The sequence below is a fragment of the Cuculus canorus genome, chromosome 7 (genome assembly GCF_017976375.1).
Source record: "Cuculus canorus isolate bCucCan1 chromosome 7, bCucCan1.pri, whole genome shotgun sequence".
Taxonomy (NCBI): domain Eukaryota; kingdom Metazoa; phylum Chordata; class Aves; order Cuculiformes; family Cuculidae; genus Cuculus; species Cuculus canorus.
The window spans coordinates 1533742-1551514 of record NC_071407.1 but is presented as its reverse complement, the minus strand read 5'-3'; the positions used below and the strand labels follow the sequence as shown (position 1 = coordinate 1551514).

The window sequence follows — 17773 nt, the reverse complement described above, 5'->3', positions numbered from 1 at the left end:
TGTCTGATAGTCATTAAGGTAACAACAGCTTCAGCGTGGGAAAGATGTGCCCAAGGGGGGAGAAAAAGCTAATAGGGAGGTGAAATAACGGAGTGTGGCAAGAAATCCACAGAATTGTTTGTAGCAGTGATTTAAAGCCCATTCAGGGAACGTTCAGGCACCGTAACAGAGTGACTGCGATCCCTGAACATCCAGATCTTTTCTGAGAACACAGGCTCAGGGCTGTACTCAGCCCGATGGTACCATCTTGAAGACATCAGTAGACTGGCAGTTGTGAGCTGCTTTTTTCTTTCTTTTTTTTCCATATTTAGCCAGTTCCAGGAAAGGAATCAGCATAATTTTGCTCTCAGGATCACGGATGCCACTCTATCCAGCATCAGGAGGTGTTGAACCGTTCCTTGAGCCCTGTGCTTTTAAAAGCCAGTTTAAAAATGACTCTAAAACCAATAATCATGACTCTAAACCAAATAATCTCATCTCCTTTGAACTATTATACAGCGTACAGGTTCCTACCAGGCTGTGATCCAGTAGCAAAAGGTTAGAGTGGAGTTTTAAATCCATTTTGCTCAAGGGTATACTGAAAACCATGAAGAAAGAGTTTGCTCATTACTGGATGCCTTCATATGAAAATCCCGAACACTAAATAGATGATTTGTATTAGAAGACTGCTTTTTTTTTTTAATGACAAAATTATTTTGTAATCAAATGATCACAACCAGACAATAACTTAATGACGTAAGAGCATGCAGTTGGCACAAAATAAAGCACAGCTCACAAACTTGGGCTGTGTAAATTGATGCAACTTCCTTGATTCCATTTATATTCTTTTATTCATTTATATTTGCTGATGCTGTCGTTTACTTTGGCAATTCAGAAACTTAATTTAAGATGTAATAGGATCTCCGGAAAGAATCCATAACCCTCAAACATCTACAGAGGTAGTCAACAGATCAATACAGCGGTGGCATTCACACGAATTTCAACCGAGCAGAGCTGAGGGCTTGGGCTGAGCTCTGACATACGGGGGGTGAAATATTTATTTGTAAAATCACTCTCTTCTGAAAGGTAAACCTAATCTAGCAGTTCAGGATCCTGTCTCTGGTTTAAAGAAAACCAGATTTACCAGACCACCACTGGGAATCTCAGCTATCGGCCTTATGGCAGCTGGCTATTCTTGAAACTCATGTTTATCTGTTGCTTTATCTGCCTGTATAATGACCTCCATCGCTGCTTAAACCAACGTTCAAGGCAATGAAGTGTCTGTCAGATTAAACTTCCCTGAATGCAGAGACTCCATGAACAGATACAGTTTTGACATTCTCATTATTAAAATTGAACAAGGATTTATTTTCTGTTTATTTCCTTTCTTTTTGTCCATAGGGCTGATAAATGCTTTGCACTAAAGCCATTTTATCTGACACTGAGCTGTAAACCCCCAGTTTCTCTCCTACTCCCATCTCCCCGCTGTACTTTCCAGCCACCGGTACCAGTTCTTGCTGCCCCAATCAGACCAATACCTACATTTGCCCCTGTACTTAAAGACAACTCACGCAACAAACCCTCAACAGGGCTTGAACAGAAGTACACGAAGGTCATCTGCAACAACAGAAACTTTCATCAGAGGCAGAAAAACCGCTGTAGAGTCCCAGGTCCCCTTTTCTACCCACGTCTCCACCTGCCACCTCCCTCTCCTTTGGTACCATCTGAGGGTTTAAGAGCTCATTGGACTCCTGAGTGATGTGTAACCTAAGAGCAAAAGGCAGAAACAAATACATTTTCCTATACTTTTATACCCTCAAAAATAATCTTCTGTTATGCTTACAAGGCAAAAATTATCAATATTAATATCTTGCTCATTGTCTCGTTTGTTATCAGCCTGAAGTGCTACACACACTTTTTTCTCTCTTCTTTTTGGAGAGTTGAGCAAATATCTGTGGTGCAAACGTGGCGTATATAATACTTAACTTCTCCTGAGGTGAGTGACTTTGAAGGTTGTGTTTCTACGTGATCAGAGGGGGCAACACTGCAGCGCTCTGAGCTCCGAAGGAGAAGGACAAACCCAAAGTGAACTCAGTTCAAAAATCCAAACAAATATTCACAGAATACTTTGGCAAGTATTCCCCAGGTCCAGTTCACCTCACATTTTTAATCCATGACCATTTCACGCGGCCAAACTGATGAGACACTCCTCCTGTCTACAGTGCTGTCCAGAAAGGCGTCTTCATAATACAGACTTTGGGAGGTGATTGAATAACTCAAAAAGCCCTTCCAGAACGAGTTGTCAGCTGCTTATAGGGGTTTGTTTACATTTGTTATGGACCTTCTCCTCAAGACAATTTTTGCTCGAGCACTGTTATCATCAATAGGTGCAGGAAGGTGATCTGGAGCTGCGGTGCATCTCGCTTCTGCTGAACATGCTCCTGCACCCATGGAGACACCTCCTCCATGGCCTCTACCCGGGTCTTGCTCCACACAGGGCGGTCAAGGCACTGGAACCGCCTGTTCTGCAGGACTTATTGACGCAGAAGCCCCGAATCTGGTGTATGACCACAGGATTTATGCTCAGCTTCATCTCCGTGGTAAGAAAGGATGTGTACGAAGCAAGGGTTCAAGCAGTCTGTTGAACGATTGCCAGGGTTTCACAGCTCCACCGTAGGGGAGAGGGAACCTCTCCATGGAGGAGTATCAGAAATCCTGTTAACATGAACAGGGCAGATATCCCTCTGGTCTCATCTCCCAAGTTTTGTTCCCACAAAATCTATAGGGAAAAAGCAAAGCCTGTGGTTCCAACTACACTAATGAGTTTCAGCCTTATCTGCAAGCTCGCAGCGTCCACGTAGTTCATTAAACCCTTGACGGAGGAATTAAAACCCCAGCAAAACCTGGTTCTGTCTTAAATACCTGAAGCACAAGACAAGTTGCTTATAGCCACTGACATAACACTGCTGAGAAAGAATGAGTGAAATACATACACGGAGCATTCTTTATCCTCTAATAAATGATTTACAGTACAGTCAGGGTGGAGTGACTTAGAGAAACAGGAGAGAATTTTTCCCCTTCCGCATTGAAACTTTCCTCATTCTCATAGTTGTGGTTACCTACAAGTACGACTCCTTCAAGCTGAAGTCTGGTTTATATACTTAAACATTTCATTTTGCAACTACACTCAGCTGTTAATGCCTTCTGATCTCAGTTTGCGTGCCAGGTCATCAAAAAAACCCCAACCCAAACCAAAACACAAAGCCTGTCAGTGTTGTTGAGATTGCAGTCATGGCTTAATCATTCTGGATGCCTTTGTAAACTCCCCAAAATCCTCACTGGAGTTCCTTATTGCTGCTGACAGAGAGCAGGGTGCTTCATCCAGGCAACTGCGCTGGATCCTTTCAGCCTTCAGAGGCTGCTGACACTCTCGTTGCATTATGTGCCAAGTTTGTATTATTGTATCTGTGATTTTACAAAATCCTTTAGGCGCCCAGATATCCTGATGGTCATAAGTGTAATTTGAAAGTAAACACCCAATGAGAAGATCTCCTCTAAAGGCTGCTCCAACAAGTTCGTGTTGCTTCAGGAGGTTTTTGCATGGGCCTCTTGCAGCCCCAATGTTAAAATTACATTTTTTCACAAGTTCATTTTCCTCTTTATCTAAAGCAAAATGTTCTGCAGTGATCAAACTGAAGAGCCGGTCGCGTCAGATACAAACAAGAAGTTTCTCTGTTGTGTGTGAAGTTGACTTCTACCCCGAGAAGGCAATCTCTCCCGGCAATTAATTCCACCCTTATCAATTATCCCTTGTGATGGGAGGAATTTTATCTGGTAGAAACCGGACAGAGAGCTGCTCTGAAAACATACAACATTTTGCCAACTGAACTCATAGCAGGGACACCACTGTGCGTATCCGAGGCCTCAAACTATTCGGATCTTAACAACTTCTCCAACCAAGTGTAAATAAAACGTAACAAAAACTGTCTAGCAAGTTCATAGAGGCTTGTATTAATTTAATTAGACCTCTCGTTTAGGGCACGTTAAGAGCCAGACGATACAGTTGAAGGAGTTAAGCCCTCATCCAATGAACAAGTCATCCCAAATCTTTCTTTACAGCCTATTTTTCAGTAAATTTCATTAGAGGAGCTGAGAAGAAATGGATTTCTCTCTTAGCGCGAGTCATTATTCAGAGATGGCAGTAATGGCAGTGATGTTTTGGCAACACATTGAGCTCATCACAACCCTTTGTAAAACTTCGAAAAAGAGCAGGTTTTGTGCTCTCTGCGGAGCTCCGTGGCAGATGTAGGAGCAGCATACGAGATCGGTCAGAGAAGGCTAAACTCAAGTGGGTCCTTTTCATTGCCTGCCAAAACACAGCAGCCTTGAAACGTTCCTGTAGGAAGAGGACGATTTAGAAGTGTCTTTCTGAATCCCACTGTTCCAGCTGCTTCTCAGCCTCCTGACTTCAAACTACGCTCCAGCTGCTGGGATTTTCATTCCAATTACGTTTTGAGTGTTTTTTAAACAAAATATTTTCATAGAGCGACTATTAAGAGATTTCATCACGATCTGATTTCAAACAACAACTGCTTACTTGAATTGCCGAGAGCGGGTCCAGGAGATGAAGAAACGTGTGTTTGGAGATTATAAAAATGTTAAAAGGGTTTCACTTGGCAAGCAGAAGCCTGAGAGCGCAGTTTGACTCAAGGGATGCCAAAGCATTGAGTGCTGCGGTACACAGTAACCCAGCCCTCCCCTGTAAGCTGTCCATTAATAAGGGGCCCGAGGGACCCATTAGATAATTAACAATTGGAAATGTAAAAGAAACCCCAAATCCACCAGAGTGCTTGCAGTGTCCAGGCGATATGGTTGGTGCAGTAGCGGAAAATGATGAATAGGAAGAGATTCTTGGTCTCCTGTGTAAGGTTCAATATCTGGACTGCACGAGGAGCACAGGCACTAATATCCGAGCGCCTCTCCCTTTCCCTACTCTATGAAGAGCATGCACTAATTTACACACTCTCCTAGTCCTGACACACATAAAACGAACACCGACACTGCATTTATTAATGTGCATAACTTCACAGAATACCAGGTATTTCTTCAAAGGATTAGACCAGGATGGAAGACTCAAACCCCCAAATGTTTTGGATTCACTATAAGAATATCACAGCTGCTTTGAGGAAGAATTGCATTCAACAACAACAAATAAATAAATTAAATGAAGCTGCTGCTGCTTGACGGTGGCTTTCTGGAAGTCAGCTGCTGGGTGTACATAGAAACACTGTGGAAGTCAAGAACTCCAAAGCCGTTTAAGAAAGCATTTACAAATTCAGCATGCAACTTCACAGGGTTTGTATGGTGTCTTTGCTGGTAATTAATGAAGTGGAAATGTTCCCCCCAGAAAAGGAACATACTGCTCACGACTGCTGTGCCACTCCGAGCGAAAGCAGACATTGCGTCTACTGCACCATAAGTGACTTCCCACTTCATCACCCGGTGCTCCTTTTACCCTCACTCCTTCCCCACGGCCGAAAGCAAACCCCTGGGTTCTTGTCTTCCCCTTGGCTCTTTAGGTCTTGAAAACTACATCTAAAGCTTTGAGGGTGGATTTAAGGAGACCAAAAACAACCAGGAAAAAAATATCATCTCATCTTTGTTTTCGCTCTTTGCTTCTCAGAGCTCCAACCCCAACGACGTTTGAAAAGGACTCTGCGCGTGGTATCCGGAAACTTCAGCTGAACGGATTGATCGTGTTTAATTGCATTTTGGTTTCATAAACGCAGCGCCATAAATCCCCCGCTTGTCAAACAGGGGGGGTTGATTAATGGAGCGGCGGCTGTCAGCAGTTGGGTTGGAAACCTCAGCAGAACGGGACAGTCTCGGCGGCTGTGGGTGCGAGGGCAGGAGCCTCCAGCGAGAGAGGCATCGAACGCGGAGCTATGAAGGGCAAAGCTCTGCTCCCTCTGCGCCTCTCCTCTGCTCTGCAAAGAGGGAAACAAAGAGGAAAGAAAACCACAGAGGATTTTTTCCTCCTTGTTTATTGCAGCACCAAGAATAAAGGACGCTCAGCACACAGAACTGCGCAGTTGTGAAGACAATTTACGTACACGGAAAAATAGAGATTGCGAGATCCGCGTCCGGATCCAAGTGACAGCCTTCGGATTTAGGGCAGTCAGTACTGAGAGAGACACCAGGCATGGAATTCTGGGGTGACTTTAAGACTTGTTGGAACCACTCGGAATGTAACTCTTGTTTCCCGACTATTAAGCCAGAAGAGGATCCACAGAGTATTTGTGAACAATGAAGCAAAAAGTCAAATGAGGAATAAGTAAAACACTGCCAAATATTAAGAGGAAAAAAAACCCCAACACTTTAAACTCACAATAAACACATTTCTCCTTCAGAATTTTTGTCTGGTTAGTAACATCTTTTACTGTGTCTTCCAGACCCCTGTCATGATTACATCTGTTATTGACTACTGAACATTTCTGTGGCATTAAGTTCACAATTTAGCAACCTATGGGGCTAAAACCCTTGTACAGGTTTAGTTTATAAAGATAATTCGTGGAAAAATACACTAGTTTTATTGAAAAATGGCAAAAAAGAAAAGGAGTACTGAACATTAAAAACCAAACCAGTGGGTCATACGTCATTGACCAGTGGATAAATAAATAATACGTCTCTGACATGAATGGAGTCTGGGATTACATCAGCTGAAGAGGGTTCACCCTCTGTTATAACAGCTGTCAGGGAACAGGTCTCGGAAATTTGAAATGACAGGCGAAATATGAATTTAGAAAAACATATAAGCAAGAGTGTATTACTTACAATTCCCTAGCAGAAACCCTTGGGTATTTATCTTCCAAATCTGTGACCTAAAAACTTGCAAATACTTTAAAAAAAAAATTTATTTCAAAGTATATGAAATATAGTGAAGAAAACTGGTAAGAAGAGAGAGCATTCATGGAGGAAAAAGCTTCAGGGAAGAGGGATGTGCCAGCAATCTGCAGGCTGGCAATTTCATACCAAAGCCGTTGGCATCTCCACAGGGGATGAGCACAGAGGCATTGGCGGTGGCGGCTCCCAGGAGCTCTTGAACAGAAAATGGAGAGTTTCATCAGGAAACACTTAGAATTCAGAGCCAGTGCCAGCTGCGAAAGTTTTTATCTCTTTTTTTCTCGTAGCACATTGCTCACTTGTTGCAGACCACCGCTCTCCCTGCAGCTCACATCTTCTGCACAATCAGTACAAAGGCTGCACCAAGAAGTTCCCTCATCTCTGAACTTATTTTGCACCAGCAGGACCTGGACACCGTGGGCCCTGTCCTCGCCTCTCCAACAACAGCTGGTTGAGCAAAAACTAAAGGCATCCTCTTGCCACACTGCTGAATTGGTCTCCTCAGGACCACAGACCAGCTGCAGGTACGCGTGGTCGGTTCCCTCAGGAGCACTAATACCAACATTTCATGGTGGCACTGTTCTCAGGTGCTCCTGGCACGCAGGACTTAAGACATACTGCTTGAAATTCAGGCACGATCTAAGAAGATGCAACTCCATTTCATAGTTTCATAGATTCATAGAATCACCAGGTTGGAAAGGACCCACTGGATCATTGAGTCCAACCATTCCTAACAATGCCCAAACCATGTCCCTCAGCACCTCATCCACATGTCCCTTAAACACCTCCGGGGAAGGTGACTCAACCACCCCCTGGGCAGCCTCCGCCAGTGCCCAACGACCCCCTCCATGAAATTTTTTTCCCTATGTCCAGTCTGTTAATGGGGACATGGAGGAGGGATGGAGGGGGATGTGGGGAAAAGATGCCGGGGAGGGATGCAAGAGATTCAAGAGTGACGCTCAAGACAGGGAGAGAGGAATGCGTGCGAGAGAGAGGGAGGGGGATGCAAGAGAGAGTGGGATGCAAGGTCGGGGGGGGAGCACCAGAGGGGAGATGCGAGAGGGAAGCCAGAGGGATACAGCTCCTGTGCTGCATGCATGGGTCTCCCGCTGCTCCTCGGGAGATCTGCCTCGGGGCTAAAAGTTTTCAGGATTTCCTCCCGTGTTGTCACAGCCGCTCTTCTCAGACTTGGATGTAGCCTGCTCTTCCGAATACCCAACCCACCATCCCACGGCAGATCCCTCGCTTACTGAATTCAGCGCTACAGCAATATTCACCTTTCAGCTCCTGCACCTCTGCAGCAAAGAGCTTTTGGAGAAGAAAGTACTGTGTTCTGCCGAACAGCCCTAAAATAAATGATAGTTGTGCCAGCGCAACGCGTCTCGACAAAATACTGCACCTTGGCTACCTTCTCCGAAAGGTCTTCACAACAGTCCTTGGCAGTATTGATTTTCTTTCCATAAATTGTACTTCACTTTGGTTCCAGTCTAATGAGCCATAGGTTTCTCCAGGCAGCAGTGACCCCGGGGCTCTCGTTTGCTCTCCTGTTTCTGCAGTCTCTCCATTGTTGCCTCAGACAATTCAAAGGCTCAAAGCCAGAGCAGAAGAGACGAGTTGCTCCTCTGCCACAAGAAAATATTAGTCCTCCCTGGAAACTGTTACTTTCTAGCGTAAAAACGGAAAAGATACTCAGATATAACAGAAGAGATATTGAATGACTAGAAAACAACAGAAAAAGTGCCAGAAGAGCAGCTATATTCCTATCTGGTGTATAGAGCCCATGGTACCCGCTATAGTATAGTGGAAGAGTAGAAAAGAAACCCAAAACAGGCAGTAGGAATTTGTTTATGGACTAAAGCAATAACAAATCTGATTTGAATATCCATATTTTCTTATATCACACAGAGTTGATTTGAACTGATACCTAAACGAGGGACAAGATACAATGAGGTGCTGCAGGAAACCAATCACACAGAGAACGTACTCCTCATTACCCATATCAATACAAATCCATTTCTTCACATAATGCTACTCTTCATTATTGCTCTCATTATTCGTAGCAACTTTATTTTTAGATGATAGAAATCAATCGAAATTCCTAACCTCTTCTTCTCATGAAAGAGACAGACATAGGCATGGCAGAAGTCATTTCCCCTTTGGACAGATTTCAGTGCCAGGTTTTCTTTCCTGCTGCCCAGTTTCCTCTTGCAACTCCACCCTGAGGATGTTGCACAAAAGCAAGTGCTTCTGGGCCCTGCCCTAGAGGCAACGCTTTCCTAAAGGAAACTGGCCAGCAGGTAGGAGAAGAAAGCCCTCAGGTAGCTGGAAAGAATAAAAGCTTAATCCTGGGATTACTCCATAAAATTAGGAAAACTGCATACTACTCTTCAGCCAACATTTATGAAACTGTGGTCTGTCTCCACGGTGCAAAGCTAAACGTTAGCGAGTGAAGCCAAACATGAACAAAGGAAAAGCAAAGAAGCCGTCTAAAACAAAGTCCGAAGAACCAAATACATCCCCATTCTTTAATAGTGCCTTTCCTTTCGTGCTTCCAAGTGTTGATGCGCTGTTATTTTAAAGGATATCAAAGCAGTAAAGGTGCATTTAAACTCGTTTCAATACCAGCAGAGCAAGATTCAAGACCGTTCAAGACCCTTCAAGAGAATCTTAAAACCAGGCGTGCGTCATTAAGACGACTGTGGTTTTTGTCAGACAGTAGCGACCATCGCTCCTAATCATTAATAGATGTTGTGGGGAAAGGGAATCGTTCCGCAGCAGAGCCAGAGGGAATTTCTCAATCAGATAACTCTTCGTTGGAAAACACCAGTTTGTAACAGGCACTTTTTCAGAAAGTTTATTGGGATCAGTAGGGGACCTCTGCTCAAAGTAGAAAGAGACGAAAAGAAACCAACGAATAGTTTGGCATCTCTTGTACAGCATGCGGTGAAGATCAGGTCAAATAACCCTTTTCTGGCCAACCTGCACCAGCAACGTGACCATAAGGTCCTCCTTTCTGTCTCAAGCACCAGCTATTTTGTTGTCTTCCGTTTTCAAGTAAAAAAAAACCAACCCTTTTATACCCTATGATGACTCCCTCTCCACCCACTATGAGTTCTTATGACCATACAAATGGTCCTCCAACATCTCCAGTATGAGCGAGAAACCTCACTAATTAAAGGATGCAGCCTGACTAAAGAAAAAGAGAATATATTTCATGTCTATACTATGAATGCTTCTAATCATTCTCTGGCAAACAGTGCCGCACCCCCCAAACACTGATTGTACACCTTTACTAAAATACCCCATGTTATTAATGGCCAGACGTTCGGTAAGACAGAGGCAAAAGCATCATTCCTGAGAGAATTCCTTTGTAACGCAGGATCAGCGATAAAGGGCAAAAGGAAGCATTGCTGGATGTGTTCCATCACCTGATGTTCAGGAAACCATTTTGTATGACACCAAGGATTAGGAAAAATAAGCTGCATGACATTTATTTTGTAATTTTAACATTAATACCTGTAGAAACATTTTATTGTCAGTACAAAAGTTAACAGATTTTAATACTTCTTTGACCCGATTTAAAAAAAAAAAAACAACCAAACCCAGAAAACACCACCCCATAAAACAGTGGGATTCGCATTCCTATCGCGTGGCCGTATCAGTGTAGTGTTCTGAAAGTAAAAAACACAAGAATTCCCTAAAAAAAAAAGCCAAATAACAGCGATATTTTAGCAGAGATTAGTGCTGCACCTACTGTTATGGAATAGATCAGAAGGAAATACTGGAGTCAGCATGAATTAAAAAGATGCTGATATTCCAATGGCAAATTGTCATTAAAAACAACTTCTCTCTTTTTAACTGAAGCTACAATAGAGGGATAGTCGAAAAGGCAAGAGATCCAGGCCAAAAGATCTGGAACCCATTACCCAGCTCAGGGAAGAGAATTGCAGTTAATTTGATGCATGTGCAGCTCTGGGTAGAAGCTCAGCTCCTTTTGGAGCTGCATGTTCTGCTGTGGTTATAGACAAATTCATGTCTTTCCTTCCTTTAGGAGCCCTATTTATAAATGTATTCTTATTTTTTTTCGCGTGTGAGGGGGACGATTCTGCATTTGGCCATGGGGAGCATTGCTAAAAGTGACAGGTATGGAGAAAAAAAGCCTTTGTTGCTTAAGGATTTGGTTTTGATAAGAATAATCATCTGACACCGCAGCTTTAAACACAAATAAATCAAATGTTTAATTCCCCCAGAATTAGTTATATACTGTAAATATTTCTTTTTTTTTAAAAAGATCTGAAAACTAGTAAAGTCTGAGCAATATATCTACTAGTTCTCTGTGCTGCCTGCATAGAAATGCCATTTAAATTACAAAAACACAACAACCCTATAAACGATTAACTGTTTTGTACATTACCAATTAGTTAATAAATTAACAATATACCATTTTCCCTGAAAGCAAAGTATTTTCCACCTTTGGCTGGTGAAAATTAAGAAATTCTGTGTAAGAACAGCATTTAGCAAATAGCTGTTAAAAAAGAGACTAATCTGCTAGGTGGATTGGGACATCCATTTTTAAATCAATACAAAAAATAATTCATTGTAAATATATATATAATATATTTATACATATTTTGAATATATTTACATACATCCAGCACCTATATACTGCATCTGTGCTCTGTAAGTGTGTGCCAACATATATTTTCTCCAAATATTACAAAATAAACAAGAAAGGCAGACGCAGGGTTTGCCTCGAGTCCAACTGGTCCTTTGTACAAACAAAGTCTGCTGCAGCTCATAGGAAGCCAGGAAATGGATAGCGATGGGTACGTAGACGCGGCTCCTAAACATTCTTCTTGCTTGGGAATATTCAAATGTTGCAAGTTATGAGATTCTTTATGTATATTCTGTCTGCTTTCCTCCAAGCCTCCACGTTTTTTTTATCCTTTTTCTTGTTGGTAGGGGTTTTTTTCCATATTTCATATGTACAAGCAGAAATATTCAGGTCCTGGAGAAAAGATTTTGTTCTGTATACGGTAGGTAGCTTGATGTTCTCGTTTCTTTCTTCCTCTGTATGATCTCCTTTCATGTTTTAACGCTCCCATTCATGTGTTGGTACTTGGGAAGACAAGGTTCATAAGGCATTGGATCGGGAGAAAAAACAGAGTCATCGCCTGAAGAACACGAACTCCTCGTGTCAGGGTAACTGGGTGAATACTGCTCGAGAGGTCCGCTGAGGTCCAGATACTCCTGTGACAGAAGAAACAAACTGCATTTTTAGACAGTGAGTAAAACTGACAATAACACGTTACCGCTGCTCCGATTTGGCTGGATTATATAGCGGGGAAAAGGACAGTATAAAACCGACACTCGTTTCTGTAACGCAATCGCATTCCAAACTGCCTCTTGCTGAAGAGCTCATAAAAGAAGGAGCTTGGGTAAAGAAAGGGAAAACAAACCAATAGCACGGTGCTTTTCTGAAGGCCAACATCAGCAGCGTTAGCCGCGTCAGTGGAAATAAACATGCCGACCACATCAAAAGAAGACACTTCACTCGCAATGATAAAAATGAAATTTCATCCTAAATAGAACCATTTTGCCTGAGCACATGGTAATGATTTGGAGAGGGAAAGACACTTCCAACTTTATATTCCTTCGGTCACTTTGAATATCTGTTTCATATTCTGTGATATTAAGTTTGTGTTTCAACATGCAGTGCAATATGTGCAAAAAGGAACGGAAAGGAAAGCAAAATTAAAATCACTGGGTTTGGGTTTTTCACACTACATGTTCAAGTGTGCATCTGTGTGTCCTCCAGAGTAGCCATGACCAAAGCAGTCATTAAAAAAGGAAATAATATCTGCTGAATCCAAGTTTTGGGTTAAGGCTCTTTCGCTAGAAACAACAGTTTTGGCAGGAGAATAAAGTTATTTTTCCCCTTGAAATGTTCCTTCTCTTTCAACTTCTAAAGGCAGCTGCATTCATTTAAATGCAATCTCTTCATTTGCTAAACCACAAGTTGTGATCCTTCTGATGAGACGAGTCTTCCACCTCAGTCAGTCCTCTGCGCTGCTGTGCCTTAACTTTGGGGGAATTTAGCTCTTCGGCTAACTCGACTTTAAATGCCAGACTTCAACCATTACCATATTACAGTTAAAAAATCGTACCATTTTAAAAGGGGTGTGTGCGTAATCTAAGTTTTAAAATGCCAACAAATACAAAGCACAACTGAAGGCAGTGTGGATCTCTGATTACTGCCCCCGTCCTCCTGCCCAGTTGTTTAAAGAAGCACAAGGGCGATCTTGACATGTATTCACTCCTTAGCAAACGAGTCCTTTGTGACCAGAAAAAATCAATCGCTTTCTAGACAGAAGAAAGTATTCCAGAACTTGAATAAACCTGGCTTCGCCGGGCATGGCTCGACCTATCAAAAGACTTGATTTAATTCAGTTATGAATTGAGGATGGAAGGTGGGATCCCTATCCGCTCCCTATCCCCTCATGCAGTGCCGTGAGCCTGAGGCACATAAAGGGGCGTAAAGAGTTTCAGTATCAGGGTGGTTCTTGGTGTTGATAAACAACTCATGGTGACTTCTGCTCACGTGGCTTCAGAAAACATCGCTCCCTACTCTGGGAAACATGGGAAATAGGGCTTTGGGATGAAAAAAAACAGCAAATAAACCCCCAAAAAGCAAAACACCAATGAAAAACCCAACAGGTGGTGATTCTGCAGGGAGAAGAGCACGTCAGTACAACTTAAGCAGAAATATTTCCTTTCAAAAACGCAGAAAAAGATATTCTTGGCTGCTCCAGCAATTCTTTGAGTCGTTGGGTAAACCAGCCTGACCCAGTATCACCAGCAGCATCTCCGGGGAAAGGGGAAGCACCACTGTGGGGAGAGGAAAAGCAGAAGTGTTGTCCCACTGATGCAGGAAGGACCTGCATTTCAGGAAAACTGTGCCAATTACACAAAATCAGTGCTCTCCAAAGCTGTGGAGGAAAACGGGACACACCGGAGCGTTCAGGAGACACTGAGTGAGAGCACGGGAAGTTTTCAGGAACACAAAACGTGCTGCAAAGAGACGTGAAATACTTTGCTTTCTATGCCCAGGGTAGGTAGGACAAAAGCAATATCGTGTGTGGAAAAATTCAAGATTAGCAAAGATTTCGGTAAGTGAGGGCAATGAAAGCAGCGAGAGACTGTCAGGGGGCGATGCGGAAACGCAGCGGCTGAGATCTCCAAGGACAAGTTACATAAACATCTGTCAGGAATGACAAACGTATAGTGGATGCTGCCACAGGCCGATCAGACAGACTGGATGTGTTCCTGAGCCTTTTCCAGCCGTTTTTCCTAGGATTCCAGTCTAAAGTAATTTATATAACCCTAAAGGCCTTTTCAGGTTACCTTTGAGATCATTCCAGGACCACGAGCAGTACAGAACTGGGAAGGCAAGCTGGTTAAACACACACAACAAAGAAAGCAATATCCTTTCCCAGGCTCAGAACTGAAGCCCAGAACCTTCCTCTTGAATTCGCAAAGGCAGCTCCAGCCCAAGCTGCCCCGCAGAGCGCAGCGACAGCCAACCACCCTCGTCAAATCAGGCAGCAAGAGACGCGGTTGGGACTGGATGAGGGGAAAAGGGTTGGGCGGTTGGTGTTACCAATTCTGTAGGGAGTGCCTGTTCCTGCCTCACCTCCGAGCCGCTCCCGATGGGGATGCTTTTCAGAGCTAAACCTTACAAAACCCAATCCAGGTAAGTTTATAGCTGCTACTGAAGCCACAATCTTTTTCAACCAGATGTCCTGGGCAAACGATGATCACAAAACATGGCATTTCTTTACTCGGGGTCTCCCATCCTCTCTGTGGCAGCCTGTTTCTCCTAATGCTGCTCAACAATTCACTTTTTGTCCTCTAACAGTTCTGAAAACTTAGAAAGTAATGCCGAGAACAAATAGAAAGTGATCCAAATCTTGTTGTTCTACCTTCCCCCTGCTCATAAAGAAGGGCTATAATCATGGCAAACCTGAAATATTTATTTTGAAATCATCAAAGCAAGTTGTTGCAACTTCCCTCTGTAAGAGTTTTGTTCTTAATTTTCCCCCCTCCCATTGCACACAGAATTTCTCAGAAGTGACAGGAAGTTTTAAAATATTCCTGGGACACAAAGGATTTTCTCTCCAAAGAAGTTTCCACCAAAAGGATCACCATTTCCATCACTTGTGATCGTCCTCAAAGGTGCGTGTACTTTAGTGATAAGAGAACTGATTCCTGTGTGAATACCCTCGTCAGAGCGTTCCTCACTAAAACGAATAAGATCTCAGAGCTCCGAAAGAATGCTCTTCGAATACAACCTCTTTGCATTCCTCCATCCCAACCTGCAGCAGTGTTAGGCAGAACCTTTGGATAATTGGATGGCTGTTCGTACGTTCCCTGAGGGCCCTCGTTCTCTCCACAGAGAGGGATTTCACTGAACCTGATTCGCTCTCAGATACCTAATCAGGAATCTACCAGTGATTGCTCCTCTTCTGACCTACATATCACGGCTGGGAATCAGAGGTGATAAATTAAAACCACTGTGAGCTCTACAGTCTCTCCTTCACGTGAAATCCATGTTGAAACACAAACACTGCCTCTCGCCCTGCCGCGTGTAGCCTCTCAACACTGCTATACTAAAAACATCAAAAGATGTAACGAGAAATAAACAAGAAACACTTTAAAGATGTGCTTCTGTTTAGTCACATAGATCAAGGCATCATGGCAAGAAACTGAGGATTTCATAGGATACATAGTTTAGCTGCGTGCAACCTCAGGGGACAATGACAAACAGAACAAGAAGAGAGCTCGAGCAGGATTTCATAACTGAATAAATTCCATCTGTCTCCTGAAGCATTTGTCTTGATCAGCAGCTTATGGAGGAGAACAATTTACCTACCTCATTAGTTGTGAGAGTAAGAATCCGATCCAAGTCTTCTACCAACTGTTTAAAGGTCGGTCTCTGGGAAGGCACGGCATGCCAGCAATCTCTCATCATCATATAGCTGTAAGAAATACACATTTTCTTGGCTTAATTAAAATCACGCATCCTTCGCTTAAACCTCTGCATACACAGACAATGTTCTTCACCACAAATCAAGCAGTGAGCACCCCAGCCCCACTCAGGGACCACAGACTTTCCCAACGTCGTGCAATGCTCCCTTCCCTCCACGGTGCATTTTTGCTCCTGTATCTCCCTTTCCCGCTGTCTAAAGTAACTTCGTGCGGACCAGATTCTGGAGCTTTCTGTCCCAGCAATTTCCACACTATTAAATTACACATGCTTAAACGATTTTTACATAATAAGGGCTGTGGTCTTTGTGAAATGAAGAAATTAAAATGGGAGAAACAATTAAAACCAGTTATGAGCTATACTGAAACAGCAGAGAGGTAACACACCCTCCCCTCATCACCGGGAGACAGCGCTGGGTTAACACTGAAGTTCCCGTATCTTTTTTGCTGTGTACAAGAACAGCCTGATGTACCTTACAGATGATTAGTGGTATGTGTGCCATTTAGGAATTTTCATGTTAATATGATTAAAACCAAACATATACGGGTGTAAAACCACTGTCGGAGACTGGATTGAAGGTGACCTCTTAACACATCCCAGTGGGGTGTGTTAAGAAGGACCCTCTGTCAAATACCTCCTGAAGACCTTTCTTTTTAGATGTCTACACACACATATACCCACAATTTGAGAGTCAAACAATTCTCAAAGTGTTTGATTCTGCTGGGGGGAGTGTTAACCACGTGAACTCGGGACAGCCTGTGACCGCCAGGCCTGGCAGAGCGAACAAAGGGTCCTTACAGTTCATTGGTGCAGTTGGCAGGTTTATCCATTCGGTGCCCTTCTTTCAGCAGCTTAAAAAGTTCCTCCACTGGGATTCCTGGGTAGGGCGATCCTCCTAACGTGAAGATCTCCCACATTAACACACCAAATGACCAACTACAAATTAAAGAGAACACCGCATTAGAAGATCTGCCTTCCTGCTGGAAGCGGAGATGTGTGTGACAGATGCAGTGACTGCAGTCAGAGTCATGGAATGGTTTGGGTCAGAAAGAGCCCATCCAGTCCCAGCCCCTGCCATGGGCAGGGACATCTCCCACTGGATCAGGTTCCTCAAAACCCCATCCAACCTGGCCTGGAACCCCTCCAGGGATGGGGCAGCCACCACTGCTCTGGGCACCCTGGGCCTCCCCACCCTCACAGGAAACATTTCTTCCTAAGAGCTCATCTCAATCTCCCCTCTTTCGGCTTAAAACTGTTCCCCCTCGGCCTCTCTCTGCACTCCCTGATCCAGAGCCCCTCCGCAGCTTTCCTGGAGCCCCTTTCAGCACTGGAAGCTGCTCTAAGGTCTCCCCACAACCTTCTCATCTCCAGACTAAAGGTCCCTCCCAGGAGATGCTTCCATCAGCATCTGCCCAACTCTGACCTCCCTGCATGGGACATCAGTCCTGGAAATGCACCAGGTGCAACAGGGACTGACCCGAGCGCGTTCTCAAACACACTCCTCGCCCTTCTCTGCTGCGCTTCAAGCATCTTCGCAGCTTAATTATTTACAGAACGCTCCAAGCTGGGCGGGATTGCAATTCTGCAGCAGGATATTTTGGAAAAAAAGCAGGCAGTTCAAAGCAAATATATTTTGCGCCATTCTGCTTTTTATTATTATTATTATGATGTTATTAAGTTTCATTAGGAAACTAAGGAGGGTGATTTTTCAGCCAGTTTTCCTGCCTGCTCGCCACCTCCCCTCGAGCCTGCCCCATCACGCCTCGCCGGCAGCCCGGGGCTTCCTGGCAGGGTGCTTCGCCAGGTGAGCCCCACATCTCGCTGGCTCCCCCGCCTCTCCCAGCT

General features: G+C 43.8%; 1 protein-coding gene across 10 annotated transcripts in view; it reads right to left on the bottom strand.

Annotated features, from left to right (window-relative positions):
* Nucleotides 1–11475: 11475 nt before the first annotated feature.
* Nucleotides 11476–17773, bottom strand: part of FGFR2 (fibroblast growth factor receptor 2) — an 87175-nt gene continuing 80877 nt past the window's right edge. For all 10 annotated transcript variants that reach the window (XM_054071044.1, XM_054071039.1, XM_054071037.1 and 7 more), the window contains 3 exons: nucleotides 16727–16864; nucleotides 15815–15920; nucleotides 11476–12132 (listed from right to left, as the gene is read on the bottom strand). In XM_054071044.1, the coding sequence (XP_053927019.1) occupies nucleotides 11968–12132; nucleotides 15815–15920; nucleotides 16727–16864 (409 nt within the window). In that variant the 3' untranslated portion in view covers nucleotides 11476–11967. The remainder of the gene's footprint in view (nucleotides 12133–15814; nucleotides 15921–16726; nucleotides 16865–17773) is intronic.